The sequence below is a fragment of the Sycon ciliatum genome, chromosome 8 (assembly GCF_964019385.1).
Source record: "Sycon ciliatum chromosome 8, ocSycCili1.1, whole genome shotgun sequence".
Classification (NCBI taxonomy): domain Eukaryota; kingdom Metazoa; phylum Porifera; class Calcarea; order Leucosolenida; family Sycettidae; genus Sycon; species Sycon ciliatum.
The window spans coordinates 12463555-12485006 of NC_088650.1; the positions used below are offsets into that span (position 1 = coordinate 12463555).

The following is a 21452-nucleotide window of genomic DNA, read 5'->3' on the forward strand; positions in this document are numbered from 1 at the left end:
CCGACGGAACGGTTATGATGCCGACTGACAGCGTCCAATGTGAACACCAGGAACGGGAACGCAACCGTTCTACCCTACAGATTAGGAAGCGATGGGAAGAGCTGAATCTGTTCAACTTTTCATACCGTAGACTGGGACGCCGTAGACTTAGGTGCATAGAAATCAATTTCAGCTTCGTTCACTGCATTTTCGATATACGTCTGTCTCCGCCTTCTGCAAAACTTCACAAAAAATATACGTGCCGGAAGAGCGTCCCTTCAAGAATACATAGTGTGGAATATAACGAGATGGTGCAAAGTAAAACGACATAGGCCATGTAAAACGGCTTCCATCTCTTAGAACCAATTTAGGACAGTTGTCAAATTTGAAAATAGTTTTTCGCTTCCGCGGCAAAAAATCAGTCAAGAATCTGTTATATCGGGATTAGTGGAGAGGTGTTTTTTGCGCGTCTGGGGAAGGACTGTACATGAAAAACTAGGCTTCGGAAAGACCCAGAGTCCATAAGCAAGTGTATGCAACTGTGATCTGACGGGAACAAAGGATGCCGACTGTTACTGGGACTTTAAAAGCTTGTACTCATTTTCGTTGCGCTTACCTTCCCCTCTTTGGTCTACCTTATTAACCTAGAACATTCCGAGTTGAAAGGCTGTTGGTTAGCGCTTTGGAGATGTGTTGAAGCTACACTCTAGGTGTCAGGTCGTCGAATGTCTCAGTACTCTGTCAGTGTTGTGCCTAGTTGTTGCACTTTTTCTGACTGTATATTATAGCATCTAGTTACAAGTGGACAGTTACGCTTAACTCGTTTCCATATCATACCTTTCCTTTTTACATGTATTGACAACACTTAAAAAAAAAGCTTGCCTGGGAGTGTGACAGGCTTTCCTTTCCTAGGGCGCGAAAGACTTGGATGCAGAGCGATGTACTTGCACATGACTGTAGTAGTGTATAAGCAGTACAGTCAGATCCTCTTTTATCCAGATCCCTCACTATCCAGAAGAAATCGTTGGGCACCGAGTACAGCATATGCCATGCATACGTACAGCATGTGTGTTTGATGATTATCTGGTTCCCTCATCTATCCGAATATTTTGTTGTGGAAAACGGATGTGTGCGATTAAACGAGGTCTGACTGTATAAGGAATTTTAGAATGCACCAGCCTCTTCCAATCCCCACTCCCCCACTCACTAACAATTAATCAACAGATGCATGATTGCACAACCCCTTACGTCTTGCAGCTCCTTTGTATTTTCTGAATGAAAAAAAAGAGTTTTCATGATTGTCCAACCATAATCCTCCTTCAAATGTCCTGTCTCTCCTCCTAACAGTTCGTATCATGTACACCTGTCACTCCTTTCATTTGTTCCTTCTTCTTTCTATTTGGTGCGTTGTATGTCCCCATGACGTCGAGACTTCAGGTCGGCAGAGGGCAAAAAGCCTCACCATCACTATGCTCCCAATATGCAATTTGTTTGTCTTTCCCTGTGAGCTGTGGTCGTTGTAAAAAAGAAAAGAAAAGAAAAAAAGATGATTGTGTTCACCACAAATGGCACAGTGATGATTATTGATAATATAGTGGGCATCTCGAGTACCAATAAAACAGTGAATCGTTTTCAGAACTTCGTCGTGGTAGGTCAAGCTAAGATAGATAGGAACTTATATTAAAGGCAAAAGTCTTGAAAAATGATCAAAATTGTGAACGCAGTCAAGCAGAGTTTATCTCAAGTTTATAATAATCATATGTCGGCAATTTGTGAAAATCAAAATTTGGAATATTTGTGCTGTTTTATGTCCTCGACCTACACTCATTCCACTTGCTCTGGTATAAGGCCCAGGTTTGAAACGGCTCCTGGCATTGTAGACGTAGATTGGGCAGGATCTGGCGTAGCAAATGGACGTGGCGATCGTTTCTCATAGCTTGTTCCCGTGGCCAAACTGATTTTCTCCGTCTCGCTCGGCGACATAGCGAACACGTCATCGACAACAGGCTTCGAATCCAGCGTCATGAAGAGAACTCTGCGGGCAGCAGGCAGTGTGCTCTTGGTAGGATCAGACACGCTGGCCAAGTTGGCGTCGTACCCTGCTGGCGCTACCTTCTCTTGAAGAGACCTTCTGGAGTAGATACTGACGACGTTGAAAAAGGCGAATGGTGGAACGACCATCAGAACAACTCCAACTCCCACCAGCCACATTTGGTGAATAAGCAGGCCAGCAACGAGCAGTGCCACACCCCCTACAACCAATAGAACAACTGCCAGTATCACGAGAACCTCTGTGAAGAAACAGACGAAGAAAGAAAACAGGCAAAAAGTGTCCCTAGCAGCTTAGTGCGATGGTTAAACGCCGGCCACACCTACATGTACAGTCTTGCTCAATGAAATCCAGCCGCGGCACTCAATGAAATCCAGCCGCGGCACCCAATGAAATCCAGCCGCCGCACTCAATGAAATCCAGCCGCGGCACTCAATGAAATCCAGCCGCGGCACTCAATGAAATCCAGCCGCGGCACTCAATGAAATCCAGCCGCGGCACTCAATGAAATCCAGCCGCGGCACTCAATGAAATCCAGCCGCGGCACTCAATGAAATCCAGCCGCGGCACTCAATGAAATCCAGCCGCGGCACTCAATGAAATCCAGCCGCGGCACTCAATGAAATCCAGCCGCGGCACTCAATGAAATCCAGCCGCGGCACTCAATGAAATCCAGCCGCGGCACTCAATGAAATCCAGCCGCGGCACTCAATGAAATCCAGCCGCGGCACTCAATGAAATCCAGCCGCGACACTCAATGAAATCCAGCCACGGCACTCAAGTTTACACCGTGCACCATTTCGCAGCCCAGTGTTCGCAGGTCTAGGGCCGCGCAATGCCCAGCGCGTACACACAGTGAGTGCATCGACTGGATTTCATCGGGCAGCACTGTACATGTACAGTCAACTTGGCTAATAACGACTGCGGATATAACGACAATTCGCGAATAACGACAGAATTTCCATGCCCAGAGCAAAGTCCCTTCTAACTGTAGTGCATTTAATGAGACCTAGGGGTATAAGGACACTTTCCTGATGACTCGCCGAGTGTCGTTATACGCAAAGTTGACTGTATGTACATGTACATGTCTACTCAAAGGCAATTGGAGACCAATAGAGATCCACAGCAAGACCACACAACAAGCTAATCCCCCATTGTGGTCATACTCATGGAGCAGCCTGGTACACTAGAGAGGCATGTACATGCAGGCGCGTGCGTCGGTGCCCTTCAAGGGGGGGGGGGGGTTCGGGGGCTTCCCCCGGGAAAAATTTCAAAAAATGAAGCAAAATCCTGCATATTGAGCGAAAAAGGGGGGGGGGGGGGTTCCGGGCAACCAGGAACCCATACTGGGCACGCGTCTGTGTACATGTAAAACAAATCCAGCACAATATAACAATACATCCTCCCGGACCATGTTGCTCGTCGCGTTGCCTGCGAAATCATTGTTGTCCCGCTCCCACATGCTTCCTGGCTGCCATATCCATGCCGAGTCACCTACTTTAGATCTAACATTTTGCAAGAATTTTCTTATTCTTCTATTAGGCCACACCGTTTTTTATCTATGTTTCGCGTCCCCCGCGCGCATGTATTTCACAGCCGGAGTTTAAAAAAAATTAAAAAACGGAACAATTTTTTTGTTGAAAATGAATACAAATTTAATGCAAACCCAGAAAACCGTAAAATGTTACTGAGCTCACACACATGTACATGTACACGTGTGTGCAATAAGCTGGGCCGCAAGTCAGACAATCATCATGCCGCCTGTGTTTGGACCACAAGCATGGCAGAGGGGATACACTCATGTATTCATGTCAATATACATGTACATGAACAGTGCCGCGTCGCTTCACTGTACACAAATGCAATGCACGTACACTGTTTTTTTCGATGGCTTTTTTATTATTTTTTCGCCCTCCCTCATTGATTTCATCGAATAAGGTGACTCGAAACATAGAAAAAAACGGCGTGGCCTTAGTTACTAACTTACTACCCGCATTTGTCAGTTGCTCAGGAACAACGGCTACACAGGCTGTTCAAATGTGCCGCTCGGGCAGTCTGCAAGTCTCGACCGTGGACCAGCACTGCTCCCCTGCTAAATCGAATGCATGTATATGATCTACAGGTTTCTGTGCACTTGAATATGTTTTGTTTCATCTGACGATGTTTGCATGGTGCATGTGGCACACTATTTCAGTCCTTTTTTGCTGTCATGCCCTCAACCCGCACTCGAGGATGCCAAAGCAACTTGCTTGTGGTTCCACCTGCTAGCACTGCCTGTCCTGCTAAGTGCCTAACTCACGCTGGAGCCATTATGTGGAACAGATTGCCGTCAGAAGCAGAATGTTCAAATAGGTATTTGGATTTCAAATCTCAAGCCTTGCAGTATACATTATCAGCTACGTAGGTTCTCCATAGCTCTCTGGATTGATATACTTGTAGTATGTTCGTTACAACCAACTTCCGTTTTGTTTTCTTTCTTTTTCCTATTTCTTCTTTGGGGAAGTGTGTGTTATTATCGCCGAAGTCGCACCAACCTCTTCTTCACATTCTATCTCTTCTTTGTCCACAATATCCTTTAAATCTTTGTTCACAGTGGTTCCATTGTTATTAGGCATTATGCCTGTTTTGATTTTCGCTATAAATAAAGTATACAACAACAACATCCTCCGGGGGTGGAAGAACTTGTACCCCTTTACAAAACACTCCACCCCGTGTAGCGTATCAAGTGATCCGGTAACTCTCTATTGAACCAGTGTGTTGGGTTTGTCGGTTGGTTGGTTTTATTAGAGTTCAGTTCATTGCCTCAACAGTACAAAGTTCAGATGTAAAGAGGGACGAATGAAAGATACCGTATTTCCCCGATTATAGGTCACACCCAATTATAAGTCGCACCCCCATTTCTATGTTTGAGCAATATTGTTTTGAGATATTGACTTCAGTAGTAAGTCATGCTCGATTGTAAGTCGCACCCCCTTTTTCACACTTGATTTTTAGTGTAAAAAGGTGCGACCTACATGTATAATCGGGGAAATACGGTAATATAATTCGAACCAGTACTGTACCGGATCAAGACATGATCAAAAGGGGCAAGTATTTCGGTACACGTTACAAATACCCATGTGTCATTTTCTTACTCAGTTTTTTATATTTTGGTACAGCTTGGTGAGACCCACTGCTTGATTGTTATTAAATAACAGTTGACTCAGACAACCAGGGTTTTCTTTTTCAAAATGTTTGAAAAAGAAACCCTGGTTTTCTGAGTCAATTCAGTAATTTACCACCCATCGCCATTTTTTTGCCATCCCATCAAACTATTAATAAGTGCCTTACACAGTCATGTAATACCGGTTGGATGGAGTACTGCGATAATTTGGACAGCAAGACGCCACCATGTGACGAGCTATAGGTAATGGACCAAAGTCTCATGTACACTAAATCGTCACAAACATTAGCCAAAAGACAACTTAACGGAATAGGTTGCTTACCAAATGTTCTCCCACCGTTCCCCGAGTCGTGAGCATTGTGTGTTCGGTACACCGGAGACACCGGAGCAAGCTTGCCACTGGCCAGTCTAACGCTGGCATACAGCGGGGTAGGGAAATACAGTCAACTTCGCCAATAACGACATTCGGCGGGGCATCAGAAAAGTGTCCTTATTCGCGAAGTGTCCTTATAACCGAAGTCCCATTTGAATGTATGTGAACCCATATTTTGTATAGTATGATATGCATATCAAAATCAAGCTCTTTTCTTGCTCTATGTCAATGTGTACTTTATTTTCATATTGCAGTTGAAAGGAACTAAAAATTCAATATGCAAGGGAAATCAATTGAAAAATATGCCTTTTTGAGCCATCTACAGGGCCAGAGACATGTACATGTATGATGATTACTGTACAATCATGTACAACTACATGTACATTGTATACATATAGGTGTGCTGGTAAATCCAACAATTTTGAAGCCAACATAGAAAAGGAAGCAAAAGCCCCCCCCCCCTTGGCTGCATTTTCTTGCATTGCATGTGTGCAATAATATCCATCACCAGTGCACCATAGGTTCTGGTACTTCTGCATGACAGGTACATGTACTTGACTGACAGGTACTTGAAATAGCTGTCAAAAGCCCAGAAAGTCGTTATTCAAACAGTGAATATGACCACGGGGCACTAAAAGCATGTCGCTATACGCGAATTGTCGTTATTCAGATAGTCGTTATATCCGAAGTTAAATGTATACAGTTAGATGGGACTTTGCTCTGGGCATGGAAATTCGGTCGTTATTCGCGAATTGTCGTTATATCCGCAGTCGTTATTAGCGAAGTTGACTGTAGCTGGAAGTTGATGTAACGCGAGTCTTCCCCTCGGGTGGCCCAGTCTTTGCTGGCAAAGCTGTACATCCGTATAACAAAGAGAAGTGAAAAAATCACAGTTCGCGTTACACTCAGTTAGATGGAGCTTTCCGCATCCGTAGGAACGCCATCGCCCCCATGGGATCAAAGGCGCAGATGCAGCTCCTGAATTGTTGGGAGGTGAGGTGATCAGATCCACCACACAGTGAACCTGGCGTCCTCTGTTTCTCAATGATGGTATCCCACCAAAATTTAATATTTATGGCACTATGCCTGCCTGCCTAAGATGGGTGAAACATGGCTCCAAAAGGACTGAAAACCACATCAACTGCATTGTTGCCGACCCGGCAGTGGTAGCTATCATGATCTTTGTGGCCCTTGTCAGAAAGATTATAATTAAAATGCCTGAGAAAATGCACTGTGCACTCAAGTGTAATGCATGAATAGTCGGCAGACAGGCGTGCTTGGTGTGGGGGACCCGCGTCACCGGAATCAGATAAAAGAAAGTTCCACCTACTTTGAAGTACACCAATATACCTGCGACTTAAATTAACAAAAGCAGGAGGTGATAATACTAGTTCAGTCATGGACTCTCAGTTTTCAGTAACATGTTTTGTATTGTTTTCAGTAACATGACAGGCAGTTTACAAACTTGCGCGGTTCCAAAGAGACATTCCTAATCACCAGCATGCACACATACCGATACATACACGCCGAGAACATGAGATCGATTGCATTTCGTGATCGGGCTACTAGCACTCTATGCAGTTCACTGGAAACTTACTGGGCACGTCGGACTCTGCGTCCATTGAATGCAGCGCCTTTCTCTCCATTGAAACTGTGATGGGAACCATGCTTAGGTGCGGGCAAATGGCATGGGAGCTAGTAGAGCGATTTTGCTTCACCGAGTCGCAGCAGCTCCGGCATCCAAATGAATAATCGCACCGTTTGAGAGGTTACTAGAACACACAAACCTCCGACGGATAGCCAATTTCTCACAAAGAAATGTCACCGCTCATCTCCTCGGTTCCTGAGCCAACGAGCGTAGTGCTAGAGTTCTAGGCAAGGATAGCAGGCTGCTTGGCGATATTAGCTGCTGCTTGCTCAGTGACTCCAGGCGAGGACGGTACATGCATGCGGTCCGTGTTTGTCAGGTTGACAGGTTCTGGCTTTCATTACTGGCGTCATAAGGGCATCTTGTTGACTCACCAGTTGGTGCATATGGTGATCGTATGACAATATCTTTTACAAATACCACCAGCCCTATTTTTTGCCACCTGCTGTCGATCAACACGGAATGCGGTTGTACGCGATACGATACGATTCTAAAATTGTATGCCTCGCAGACTGAGGGGGTGATGGTCATCAGCCAATATACATGACTATAATATGTGACAACACAACCAAACGAAGCATTAGCTAGGAGATAGAGCGCGGATCAAAGGCACTGTCAGCAGGCTGTAGTTTTTGGCCTTATCTTGACACGTATCAGTGTCACTGTCAGGTGCTGGAGCTGGTGTATGTCATAGTAGGAGGGTGTGGAATATCATGACCTGATCCCTGAGGGTCAAAGAACTACCAAAGTGTGGGATGGACTCATCACGAAAGTTGCAACTGTTTTTTGTTTCTTTTTCCCTTCTTTATGGCTGAAAACATTCATTGTATGATGAACCAATATTGAGATAAACTGCTTGATTGGCTACTGTTCGGAGAAACACCAGTCACCGTACACACACCCAGCAGGGATCAAAAGAAGCTCATCCGGCCTGAGCGACTCTGGACTAAGGTGCAGCCAATGCAACATTATTATCGATGCATGTATCAATATCAGGGTGTCGTCAATACCAAGCCTGATAGCGGAGAGAAGTGGCAACCTATGCTGTCATCATTGATGTTGCTACATGTGCGTCCTTCTCATGTTCTCTTTTGCTGTTTTCACCCACTCCGCTCATTGGTCTTTCTTGACAGTGTGCACATTTATACGTGATGGGAATGGAGAGGGAGAGTAACCCAACAATAGGTTGGGAAATACAGTGAGACCTGTCTAAGACGACCGCTCACGGGACCTTCAAAACGTGGTGTCTGTTACCAGGTGGTCTCCTTATCCAGGGTTATTGACTGGAAATAGCATCACTTGGTCCTGGTTTCAGTGGTCTTCTAGGACAGGTGGTCGCCTTATCCGAGTGGTCGCCTTGACAGGTTTTACTGTACAATGGGCGCTTTCGATTACACGTTTACACAATTCTGGAACTGTTTTTTTTATTCTGGAATGACCAGAATGAGCGTATTCCGGACTTGTAAACGAACGACTGGAATTCACAACGCATTTTATTCATGTCATGTCACAAACGAAATTGATGAATCGCAAAAAGATCACGTACACCCTCGCGATCGATCGCGCGCACGTGGACCTAGCATCGCGCACACGCCGGCCAGGGAGGCTCTTCGCGCGCTTGAGTCATGACCAAACCGGTAACACACCGACAGTGCAATTCTGGCGCCAGAATTAGAGAAATTCCGCCTTCTCTTCAGAATTGATGGATTCGACGGAATTGGATAAAATCAATTCTAACGACGGGATTTGTCACTTTTTGTGTAATCGAACTGTGCATCAACAATAACTAATTCTAGAATTGACCGAAATGCGTGTAATCGAAAGCGCCCAATGTGTAATAACAGGAATGAAAACAGGTGGTGGCCCAGGTGCCATACACGGTGGCTAATTGGTAAAACATGATGAGGAACCTCGCGAAGGCAAGTGTAAACTGTTGCAGTGTTTGTCTTCACGTAGTGCAAGCGTTGATATACAATGTAGCAATCATGAGCCCTCATTGGCATAGTCTACCCAGCCAGGATATCAAATACTGAGCTGTATGAGAGGTGCAACACGGAACCACTATCTGACATCGTGGACAGGAGAAGATGGCAGCTAACCGGCCATATTCTCCGTATGGACAGGGATGCGCCGCCATGGATCGCGCTGACGGGCTATTTTGCGGGAGATGCCAAGGCTGGGCGTGGACGTCCAAGGACATCCATTGCGACGCGCATCACAAGCGACTTACAGAGGAGGAACATCGACTTGAAGCGCAGCAGTCAGCTGGGGAATGTGAGGGCCATCGCTCTGGACAAGCCTACATGGAGAAATCTGGCCGACAATCCATGATCTGGCGTCACAGGTCATCAGTGCGCCGTGTTAATAATTACCTTGATAATGGAATTTGATCATAGGAGATAGGACAGAAGCGGAACGTATAATTATACCCACATAATTATATTATTACGCGTGCTGTGGTATTATTATTATTATTATTATTTGAAACTCGGATGTTGAGCCATAAATAAATGTAGAAGAGAAAAGGACATATCGATACGAGTTAAGAGTAACTCTCCATCACTGTAACATGATACTATATACAGTCAGAAAGTGCAATAACTAGGCACAAAACTGACAGAGTACTGAAACATTCGACGTCCTGACACCTAGCTTCAACACATCTCCGTAGCGCTAACCGACAGCCTTCCAACTTGGAAGGTTCAAGGTTATGGAAAGACCAAAGAGGGGAAGGCAAGCGCAACGAAAACGAGCAAAAGCTACAGTCCCAACGGAACAAAGAATGTCGATTGTTACTGGACGATGACGAGACCAGTACGATATTTGACAAAGCGGTCTAACTACAATTCGAAGCAGCAAAGCAGCACACCACCCAACTTGGGTGGGTCCTAAATGTCAAAGATAAATAAAGAAAGGGAAGCTTTGCGAAAACGAATTGTACAAGCCGAAAGCCAAACTCCTACAGTACTCCTCATGCATGACATTGTGATGGACTAGTTGACTACAAAACAAGTTGTTTCACAGTTGTCAAATATCGTACTGGTCTCGTCATCGTCATCGTCCAGTAACAATCGACATTCTTTGTTCCGTTGGGACTGTAGCTTTTGCTCGTTTTCGTTGCGCTTGCCTTCCCCTCTTTGGTCTTTCCATAACCTTGAACCTTCCAAGTTGGAAGGCTGTCGGTTAGCGCTACGGAGATGTGTTGAAGCTAGGTGTCAGGACGTCGAATGTTTCAGTACTCTGTCAGTTTTGTGCCTAGTTATTGCACTTTCTGACTGTATATAGTATCATGTTACAGTGATGGAGAGTTACTCTTAACTCGTATCGATATGTCCTTTTCTCTTCTACATTATTATTATTATTATTATTATTATTATTATTATTATTATTATTATTATTTCTCCTTTATTCACTTCTTTCGAAGGCGATAAGCCAGACCCACCGGGAAATATTTCCATGGGTGGGACAGCAAAAAGAAAGTGAAAAAACAAAAACAAAAATAAATAAATAAATAAAACCTAAAAACCAAAGGGACAAGAACTAGTTGAAGGAAGAGGAAGAAAGGAAAGAAACTCAATCCGAACTCCAACATCAAAACAATAATGAAGAATTTGCAGCGACAGGCAAAATACATCAACCAATGAAGGGAGTAGTAACAAAGGAAATATCAGTCTTTATCAGTCGTTATTCAAGTCTCTTAGCTATTGAACATGCAAACGCAGCAGAGGTGCATCTACATGTTAAGGATAGTTCTCAGTATTTTAATCGAACCTTGTATAGCCTCCTGTTGCACAATAGCCAGGTCTCCTCCCTGCACAGTCCGAAGGCATTGAGGAGTCTCCCCCACCAAGCCTCCCAGGGCACCGACAACCACAGGGACCACGTCAACCTGGTTGAGGGACCAAATCCTCGAAATCTCCCGCTTCAAATCATAATATTTCGAGCGCTTTTCAGCCATTTTCTTATTGATGTTGTTCTCACCAGGAACGCTGATGTCTATAATGTAGGCGATGCGCTCCTTGTCATCAACAAGGAGCAGATCGGGCCTGTTTGCTGATAGTTTCAGGTCAGTTGGGACCGAATACTCCCAATAGAGGCGATACTGATTACTCTTGACCAATGCCTTGAGCTGGTGGTCGAATCGTGAAGCACCAGTAGGTAGATCTCGTGCTTTACACATTTCGAAGTGCACATACTTTACTATCCGGTTATGTCGTTCAATGTAACTGGTCCGAGCAAGAACTGGGCAGGCACTGACAATGTGGTCAATTGTTTCTAAGCTGCCCTTGCAAAGCCTGCAATTGGCATCAGTTCGAGGAATTGACTTCATTATGGCGTATTGGTAATTTTTCGTTTTGAGGGATTGGTCTTGTGCTGCCATAATCATGCCTTCAGTTGAAGGTTTCAGTGTCCTTGATTTCAACCACATGAAGGTAAGCTCCTTATCTAGGCGATTCTCCTCCAATCGGCTCCAATATCTCCCATGCAGCGGCATAGTGGAAAGTGTTTTGGATTTTCGCTCAGCGCACGCTTGTTTAATGGTATGCTTATTGGGTAAAGCTGGTCCAGCTGCTGGCAGATCCAAACTCGACAGGAACTTAGCGGCCTTTGCAGTTATTGAGTGGCTTTTTGTTGTAGGTTTTTGTTGATGATACTGATAAAGCAGGCTTATTCTGTCTATTGGGCTGGTACTCATGTAGCGGGCCAGGCCACACATGCTCCGGCCGTGCATATCCTCACAAGAGACCAAGCCCCGGCCTCCATCTCCCCTCTTCATGTAGAGCCTGTTGACTGAGGCTTTGGGGTGGTGAAATCCAGACGCAGTCAAGGCTGATCTTGTCACTCGATCTGTGGTCTTGATTTCAGCCTCGGTCCAATTTACGATTCCATAACTATATGTCATAACCGGCAGAGCATACGTATTGATGGCCTTGATCATGTTTCGCGCATTCAATCCACTGTTAAGAAGCAAATACAATCTCTTTTTGTATTCTGCAGTGAGTTGCGTCTTGAGCTTCGGGTGAGGTATCATGGCTGCTTGCACTACTCCAAGGTACTTGTATGTTTCATTGAGTCGTAGCGACTCTGCAATGGTCTCATCGCCAACCTGGATAGAGAATCCTTCATCTGGTTTTCCTCTCCTGACGTGCAGCACGGCACACTTGGCCGGGTTGAGATTCATGCCGATGTCATCACCAACGCCACACACGGTAGACACGAGGGTAGTCACATCCTTTGTAGTTTTCCCATAGAGTTTAATGTCGTCCATGTACCAAGAGTGATTGATAGACAACTCGGCGTCTCTGCAGCTGACTCTGTATCCCAAAGGCAATCGGTTGAGCTCAAAACTGATTGGGTTTAGCGCCAGGCAAAACAGTAACGGGGATAATGTGTCACCTTGAAATATGCCTCTTCTTATTGAAATGTTGCCGGTAGTGACCCTGCATCTTCCCTGGTCGCATATGTGCATTGTCGTTCTCCAGTTCCGCATGCTACGAGCAATAGTTGTGATCAAAGACGGGTGGAATCGATACATCGTCAAAGCATGTAGAATCCATTCATGCGACACACTATCAAATGCCTTTTTGAAGTCCAGGTATGCCATGACCAGATTTCGCCCTTTCGTATGGGCATCCTCCAGAATCATCTTATCCACCATCAGGTGCTCCTTGCAACCAAGACCAGCTGCTGCACAACCGCGCTGCTCCGTTGCAAGTATTTCATGTTGATTGATGTGCTGCCACATAATCTTCGATATGGCGGCGGTAAAGAGCTTGTACTGTATCGGAAGACACGTAATTGGTCTATAATCTTTGGGCATTGCCGAAGGTGGAGAAGTCTTAGGAAGGAGAGTAGTAGCGCCAGACGTCAACCATCCCGGAATGTCACTGTGGCCATCTATCACCCTCTGGAAGGCTCTCCGAAGGTAAGAGTGCAGGCTTGTCAGCCTCTTCCACCAGTACCCATGCAACTTGTCATGGCCCGGAGCCCTCCACAAGGCTAGTTTGCGCAGGCAGTCAGCCAGGATGTCCTGGGTGATAACTGCGCTACTCTGCACAGGGACGTGTTCTTCATAATATTCTGCTTGCCTTACATACCACTCACCAGCGGTGAACGGCGCAGGTGTAGACAGAAGATCACTCCAGAATTCGGTGGCTTCACCCGCCTCTGGAAATTGCGGCGTCTCCAATCGATTTGAAGCACCACTAACAGGGTGTGCAGGCTCCCGAAGCGTCCGGTAGAAAGCACGCTCATTCATTTGGAACATTTTGTTGGCTTTTTTGGCCTTTTCATTTTCTCGGTATCGGCGCATCCTGGCTGCTAGCGCAAGAAGTCGATCTTTCTTTCCCTGTAGCTTCATTTCCAACTCGTCTGTGTTTCCGACTTCAACTTCATATCTCCTCCAGAAGTCATGATGTTTCTCCGATGGATATCGTAGCATGCTGGTGAGTCGGGAAACATCCGAGCGGAGTTGATCGATTTCCTTTGTCAATCGGATCTGCCACTGCGGCGGATGGTCCTTGTCACTTCCGTTTTGCTTGGCATTGCCAGTCGGATGATTCTGACTGCCTTGGATAGTCGATATGCAAACGCAAGCACCAGCATACACGAGGCAATTGATCTCATGGAGCGACGCCTCACCATCAGGAAATAGCCGGCGACACACAAGCCTGAGCTGAGAGTTGACCATGGCGGTAACACTGTATAATAATTTATTTTGTACATGCTTTTTTGTTGGATTAGGGAGGCATTGTCGCTGTGCCATGTCGGCCACGACCTCTGCACGATACCTCTTCTCTAACTCCTCCGTTACATCACTAATCTCCTTGGGCAGCAGCTCATCTTCCAGGTTGTACTGCTCAGCATCAGTGTTGGTGGCGTTTTCTACAGTCGGTAGATTGGGTTCAACACCACACGCCACATCATCACTGTCATCACTGTCATCACTAGTACTAGGTAACTCACATGTACACGTACCGTGGGGTGAACTGCTTCCACATGCACAAGCGCACACAGCCTGGCCATGCGGTGTCACGTCAGCAGCAGTAGTCGCACCAGCAGCAGCAGCAACTGCACTAGCTGTAGTAGCACTAGTAGTACTAGCAGTAGGAGAAGCACCAGCCCCACCGCAGCACCCCGCCAGGCCACGGTCGCCTAGCGCTCCAGTCACCATGGCTTCCTCACATAGCACATCCCGAGACGCCTCTGGACTGGTCTCCGTCCTTGCTGGTTCTTCTGCCGTGCACTGCTGACGAATGGCCTCGACATCGGCGGAGGAGAGTCGTCCGCTCTTCCGAATTTCTCGCAACTGGTTGGCCAAATTTACCTCGCTTACCTGTCTCTCCAGGCCCCTGCCACACCAAGCATCGTGCATCCGTCGCATGTACCCACGAGACTGGACACCTCCAGGCGTCGCAATTGCGTAGCACTCAGCCAACACTCTCACTTCCTCCTCCGACCAGCGCTTTCTCCGGGCCCCCTGGCCCCCATTTCCATCCATTATTGAAATAAGTATTACAATGAACAAAACGTTCAATTTCCTGAGCGGACGAGCCATTGAGCAACGCTAAGGAAGCTCTGCTCATCAGAGCTCAGAAAGTGCAACCGTTCACATCGTTAGAAAAAATTATTATTATTATTATTATTATTATTATTATCATGAGCCCTAACCGATGCACAGTCTTCAGTTTATCTCTGCCCCTACTGTCAACAGGATAATTTTTTTTAAACTTTCAAATAGGTAGAAACAAGAGTCAAATCCGCTGAGCTCTCAGGGAGATTATTCAATCTTGGTGTACGTGTACATCCAAGCAACTTTACAAACGAAAATCCGGCGGAACAAAAAGTGATTAAATGTCTCTACTTACGAGTGTCATGCTGAAAAGCAATCCTCAGGAGACTGGGACTATACTGGGGTTGTGTGGCCAAGCAACTTTATACATGTGCATACACTCTCATGTAATAATTATTTCTTTCCTTTCTTCGTCTTTTTGTGAGAGCTTGGAGAATCCACTTGTCCAGGAAAGAAGGCAGCAATGCCTGTTCATTCTGGCGAAGTAAACTAAAATATACCAACAAACCAACCAACCAGATGCGCTCACATTATGCAAACCTCACAGTACAAATAGTCCTTGGGGTATGATCACAATGAAGAACTCAAGCTGACACTCACATCACTCCAGATAACACCTACGTTTATGTATTATGATAGGAAGTATACTGCGCTACAGCATGCATTGCATGTTTATCAGACACTTTGATATCACCAGAGCTTATTCTACATCAACGGTTGGCCTTAGAAGAATCTGAAATCCGATAAACTACATGTGAAAAGGTGTCTTGTGGCGGTGGTGGTCGTGTACTCAAGGGGCTATGCATCTAAAGAATTTCTGTCACAGATATCATGTAGACAGGCGTTATTGGGAGCACATTTCTATGCACAGTCTGCATGTATATTGGTGGACAGTTAGAAGCTATTACCGAGCAAAGCCAGGCAGATGCAAGCACCTCAATGCTCGATCACGCAGTTATTGTGAAGCTCTTCCGTATCAATCAAGTCCAGTCGCTTTGTGGTCACCATGCACAGACAACACTGCATAACGCCAATCGCCGCCGGCAAGATGAAGATCAGCAGGATACCGATGATCATGCTGCTCCTGGGCGTGATCTCCTCCAAGCCGAGGATGAGCAAGGCCAGTCCACCGAACAGGGAAAAAACCAGCATAGTGCAGAGGAAGCCGATCGAGGCAGCTGCGCACATACGAGATTGAAGTTACGGGCAGCTATCAACTAAAGACCGTACATGGGAGTATGTCACATGTTTTTAATTTTTTTGTGTCGTATTTCAGCAAGTCAAGGGGAAAGGAAAAAAATATAAACCGCATGGTTCTAGTTTTGCCAGATCTGTGAATGTCATGCTATGGTCAGCGGGTTTATGGGCATACCGATACACTGTAGATGTTCGCTGTCCAATAGCGTCAGATTGGTTTAGAGGCATGTCCCTATCCAGAGTGTTATGTACAGACATGATTCCGACCCCACAATAGGACCTACTCGAATATTATGTATTTATGCATAGTATCCCTTCCCATGGCATGGCATTACACTTCGATGCACTCTCCGTCCAAAGGCAAAGCACATGGATTACCTCCATTGTAACACACATACATGTACATGTATAAATGAGCTAGAAATAGTACTAAGGTCTTATCAACAGCATAGTGTATTATAATAGTAATAGCACACGAAGTATTATAGTGTGACTGAGTTGATGTAAAGGCCCACGAAGCTTACAAGCAATGCGTTTTAGTCGTTCCCGTGTCTTCCGAAGCCGGATGTTGTTTCTCTCGGCCACCGTTTTTCTATCCTCCCCATTCCATTCGGAGCCCCATGAGCCTAGTGAGGGCAGTAACAGAACACGAACACCGGGATAGTATTTATATTAGTGAAAGAAGCACTGGATGATGATGTGATGTTTATTGTAAGCTGAGGCAGAACTACAGTGTGTAGGCGCTGCATTGCGTGTGTGTGTGTGTATGTGTGTGTGTGTGTGTGTGTGTGTGTGTGTGTGCGTGTGCGTGTGTGTGCGTGAGTGTGTGTGTATGTGTATGTGTGTGTGTGCGTGCGTGAGTGTGTGTGTGTGTATTGGTCTGTGCATCCAAAGACTAGTACAATCATGTGTTGTGCTCTAGAAACCTACATTTACATACAGTCAACTTCGTTAATAACGACTGCGGATATAACGACAATTCGCGAATAACGACAGAATTTCCATGCCCAGAGCAAGGTCTCATCCAACTGTAATACATATAATGGGACTTCGGGTATAACGACACTTCACGAATAAGGACACTTTTCTGATGCCCCACCGAGTGTCTTTATACGCAAAGTTGACTGTACATGTACATGTGCATGTATTTTGTACATGTAACCCTTGACTTATACATTACATTGTATAGCATGTGCCAACAATGCCGATTGTCAATTTTTTTAATTGAACGTAGGACTGCAATTTAGAGACCGGCGGATTCTGCTCGAAAAGGTGGCAGATTCTGCTCGAAAAGCAGTGAAATTGGCAGAACCATACAAACCTTATGGTGGGCAATTCCTCGAATTCTGCTCCATTTTTTGTCCACATACCAAACATGCATGAAACGTACCAGAGAAAGTACCGAATTCTGCCAATTTTTCTGCCGGCAGAATCCGCCGGACCCTAGACTGCATCAAATTGGTGGCGGTAAGAAGGAGAGCTCTGTGCCAGAACGTTGCAGCCTAGAGAGCGTGTGTGGGTAGGCGTGTGTTTACCGCCATATTGCCAGGTGTGTCTTTACCACATTATTTATCGACTGCATCAAAGTCCGGTTTAGAGACACTAGCACATACTGATTGATGACGCCATGCTGATGTCATCGTCGTCCTCCGCCTGCTGCTGATCCTGATCACTGGCCAGACTCGCGTCATTGTTGACATGCATCTCGAGTTCTTCAGGATCATCGACTGCAGAAATCAAGCACCCGCCAGAGAGTAGTGATTCAGAAGAGGAACACCAATGTATCGTCCACAGATTGTGTCGATATCGTGCACGCCATCTGATATTAGCGTGATTTGAAACGCACAACTGTGCCGTCTGTCCCTATAAAATTTCATCTCCTTAATAAAAAATAGGAGCGACATTCGAAAACGGCCCATTGCGATAAAATTGATGAAGTCCATCATACATGAATGCCGAGGAAAACTTAGGTACCCCAGAGTGCCAAACCATGAGAAACGTTCGCCACCTAAACTGCTGATGCCATGTCTAGTCACTTTTCTCAGTCAAGATTTGAGATTTGTATCTCTGACTTGGGAGTTCGACAGAGCTGTCAGACTACAACACGTATCGGCCATTAGCCATGCACTGCACAGCCAGACGGATATACATGTACATGTACATGTATATCCGATAGGCGTTACATGGTCACGTGGTCGCGTACTAACCTCCGGCCATGACGACTTTGTTCCAACCCCGTTCTCATTCATGCAGGACAGTCATCGTTGCCAGGAGCATTCCGTATTTGTCACCTGAATACATGTCGCACATGGGAGAACATGAACAGAGCAAGAATTCACCATTGCGTTTTGTAGACAATCTTAATTGAGACATACACCTCCTACGTCCCGTCTCTCTTCCCCCCCCCCCTCTCTTTCTCTCTCTCTCTCTCTCTCGCTCACTTTCTACACCTTTCCAGTTCGTCTGCTCCCCAAACTCACACTTTCGTTTAACCATGTCTCACATACATGTACATGCACATTACAGTTTATCATCTGATCACTATTCCTGTGCAGGGTTTCTTCCACACTGGTTTTGGTCCGAAAAGGCTGCGATGCAGCATTCGTCCCTTATTCCCAATCGAACGCGGTTGAGTAAGCGGTCAAGTGCTCATTTACAGCCTGTTTGGGCCCGTTTATGTCACTCGAGTTGAACCTTTGAACCAGGGAGTCGTAAAAGCCTCTTAGTAGAGTCTTACGACTCCCTACTTTGAACCTTTGAGTTGAATCTTGATGTGAAAAATGTACTCTGCAGGCACGTGACCGCTCACTCAACCGTGTTCGATTGGAAATAAGGGCCGAACGCTGCATCGCAGCCTTTTCGGACCAAAACCAGTCGACTCAGTGGCCACAAGACTACAACATAAGGACCAATAGCGGTTATCCGTGCTTTTATAAGAACGAAACGGCGTTTTTAATGACTTTTCCATACAAATCCCTATCTAGTAGGGCGCAGTTACCCAGTTTCGGTGGAAGTGCGCGAGTTCGATTGGGAATAAAGGAGGAAGGGAGCGTCTCAGCGTCCTCGGACCAAGACCATTCGACTCAGCACCAAGAAGACTACAACTGGTGAAAATTTGATTTTAAGGTATACTTCCCCTTTAACCTTTCATTGTGTCTCTGTGCTCCGCCCGTACAAAACAGCAAACAACAACAGAGTTGCATAGCCAGTGGCTGGCAATGGCTATTCTACCACCTTCACAGTATATTCACACTGCGTGTTGCCATTTTGCTCCTTTTGCCATCCTGTTTTTGCTGTACGGGCGGAGCACAAATACAAAATGAAAAAGGTTAAATAGGATGAAGGCCGCAGACATCACGCAACTACGTTACTTGTTCGACATGTATTTACTGTGAAACCTTTTTGCGTTTCCTCTAGTGGTTTTATTGCACTTGTATCTTGTTGTTATTTCTGACACCTTTCTATTTACAGTACTTAACTTCAGTTTCTTTGGTTGTATCCTTAGTTCCGTATTTTTCCCACTGATGATAGGAACAAGAAAATCGATTATGGGTTTTCAATAATATTTTTGTTATAAAATACACAGTAAATACATGTACATGTCGAACAAGTAACGTAGTTGCGTGATGTCTGCGGCCTTCATCCTATTCATAGCTACATGTATATTAAAATTATTATCTCCACGTAGATTATTTGAAAGGTTAAAACCTTTCATTTTGTATTTGTGCTCCATCCGTACAGCACAGCAAACAGCAACAGAGTTGCATAGATGGCTATTCAACCACTTTCACCGTATGTTCACACTGCTTGTTGTTTCCCCTGTTGTCCTCTTGTTCAACCTTCCATTGTGGATGGTGAAGCCCGAAACTTTGGTGAATGAGTAATATTAACTTAACGCTGTGTCGTGACCAATCAGTATAAATGTTCGTACGGAGCAATGTGTAATTGGCTGCGTTAGAGGAGTGTGCGAGTTCTTACTTCAAAACACATGTAGGGAATTATTTTACAAGTACCCATATCAAATCCGTTGATCCCTGACCTGCAGAGAGTGCTCAATATCAGAGCAGAGCTTAGTACATAGCAGACTCAGCGGAGGACGTTCAGGTTGGTTGTAACTCTGAGTTTCATGCCGTTAGGCAATCATCAGACAACTGATTATGTACTAAGGTCTGTCTCTGACCTTGAGTACCCATATCATGTACTGGTGCTAGTATTTTCAAATGCAGATAAACACAGGAAGTGTGAGGCTGTTTCTAATACAAATTTAGCGCTGCATGAGCTATCACGGTCCTTTCAACTGATGAAGAAGGTATTACGGTAACGATATACTTAGGGTGAAGCGAGTGCTAAATTGAGGACTCGAGCACTCTTTGAATAAGCGAACGAGTAATCGAGCGAGTACAACTATGTGCCTTATACATGAAAATGAAGCTGAAAGGTACATATTATACTCATAGGATGGTATTGTTTTGATAAAAAGCTCACCTGACTAAAAGAGTGTTGCTTGTAAGCGAGAGCATCCGACCGACTTCATTGACCCTGTGAAGAATGAATGGGTCCACAAGCTGTCTGTGTGAGAAGGAGACGATGCCAGGTCTCGTGCTGCGAGGACAAGCCAATAACTAGTATCAGCATCAGAGCGAGGTTACTATTAACCGTACGTACACGTACACGTACACAGTAGAAGGTTCCAGAAAAGTCAGGAGTGGAAGATCACCACTAATAGCTCCTGGGACGCAACTCTGCACCAAACTAGGTAAGAATTTCGATTGATAGTCTTTCATTACCCTTTTCTACGCTAGTTGTAAGCCTGGGAAGATGTCTGGTGATGCTTTGGCTTGATGGCTCGCAGTTTGATGTGGCCTAGGCGACCGCGACTTGCGACTCCTGAATCGAGTCGCCGGTAAGGGTACACTAACACCTGGTGTTCTGAGAGTGAGACTGAGTCTTGACAGGACCCGCACCCATCGTCTGTATGCCATTCATGGTCTTCATGGTCATGGTTTATGTCATGGTCTTGCAGCCCCGCAACCACAGCCAGGCATCGCTGAGACGCAACTTCAATGTATAAAGTCTACGGAGTGCATTATGCAGGTCGCTGTTCATATCTGGTCACAGTGTTTTGCGTGCCTCTCCTTCCCTCCGCCCGGGCCCGACCCCAGTACGCCACAGGGAGGGGTCACTCTTCTTCTCAGTTCTCAACTTCTCAGTTCTCAACTTCTCATAGCGGGTATTATAAATGCGAGTAATTCATTCTAAGACGGATGAGGCTATAATAGACACCGGCGGATAATGCCGGCAGAAAAATTGGCAGAATTCGGTACTTTTTCTGGTAAGTTTCATGCATGTTTGGTATGTGGATAAAGAAATGGAGCAGAATTCGAGGAATTGCCCGCCATAAGGTTTGTATGGTTCTGCCAATTTCACTGCTTTTCGAGCAGAATCTGCCACCTTTTCGAGCAGAATCCG

The 21452-nt window shown here is 45.6% G+C and overlaps 2 protein-coding genes across 3 annotated transcripts; both read right to left on the reverse strand.

Moving 5' to 3' along the window:
• Positions 1-1460: 1460 nt before the first annotated feature.
• On the reverse strand, positions 1461-9686 carry LOC135823476 (uncharacterized). The gene is made up of 4 exons (XM_065336320.1): positions 7163-9686; positions 6358-6418; positions 5515-5630; positions 1461-2270 (listed from the first exon to the last, which is right to left on the reverse strand). Exons 1-4 carry the CDS (start codon positions 7230-7232, stop codon positions 1804-1806), a joined length of 714 nt encoding a protein of 237 aa, XP_065192392.1. The 5' UTR covers positions 7233-9686; the 3' UTR covers positions 1461-1803.
• Positions 9687-15260: 5574 nt separating this feature from the next.
• Positions 15261-20764, reverse strand: LOC135823478 (uncharacterized). 2 transcript variants are annotated; one of them, XM_065336323.1, is made up of 5 exons: positions 20469-20764; positions 18191-18274; positions 17597-17710; positions 16508-16609; positions 15261-15964 (listed from the first exon to the last, which is right to left on the reverse strand). In XM_065336323.1, the coding sequence occupies exons 2-5, from the start codon at positions 18198-18200 to the stop codon at positions 15723-15725; spliced, it is 468 nt and encodes a 155-aa protein (XP_065192395.1). In that variant the 5' UTR covers positions 18201-18274; positions 20469-20764; the 3' UTR covers positions 15261-15722. The 2 variants fall into 2 exon arrangements, with proteins under 2 accessions (XP_065192395.1, XP_065192396.1); XM_065336324.1 differs by lacking the exon at positions 20469-20764 and adding an exon at positions 20023-20157.
• Positions 20765-21452: the final 688 nt, after the last annotated feature.

Excerpts from the sequence above, each read along its gene's own strand:
- LOC135823478 (XM_065336323.1), bottom strand. Across the intron at positions 16,610-17,596 it reads CAGCATGGCGTCATCAATCA|GCTCATGGGGCTCCGAATGG; the intron begins GTATGTGCTAGT and ends TGCCCTCACTAG. Across the intron at positions 15,965-16,507 it reads ACGACTAAAACGCATTGCTT|CTGCCTCGATCGGCTTCCTC; the intron begins GTAAGCTTCGTG and ends GTATGTGCGCAG.
- LOC135823476 (XM_065336320.1), bottom strand. The coding sequence starts at position 7,232 with ATGGTTCCCATCACAGTTTCAATGGAGAGAAAGGCGCTGCATTCAATG. Across the intron at positions 6,419-7,162 it reads CGCAGAGTCCGACGTGCCCA|CTTTGCCAGCAAAGACTGGG; the intron begins GTAAGTTTCCAG and ends ACGGATGTACAG. Across the intron at positions 5,631-6,357 it reads GTTACATCAACTTCCAGCTA|TTTCCCTACCCCGCTGTATG; the intron begins CAGTCAACTTCG and ends AAGTTGACTGTA.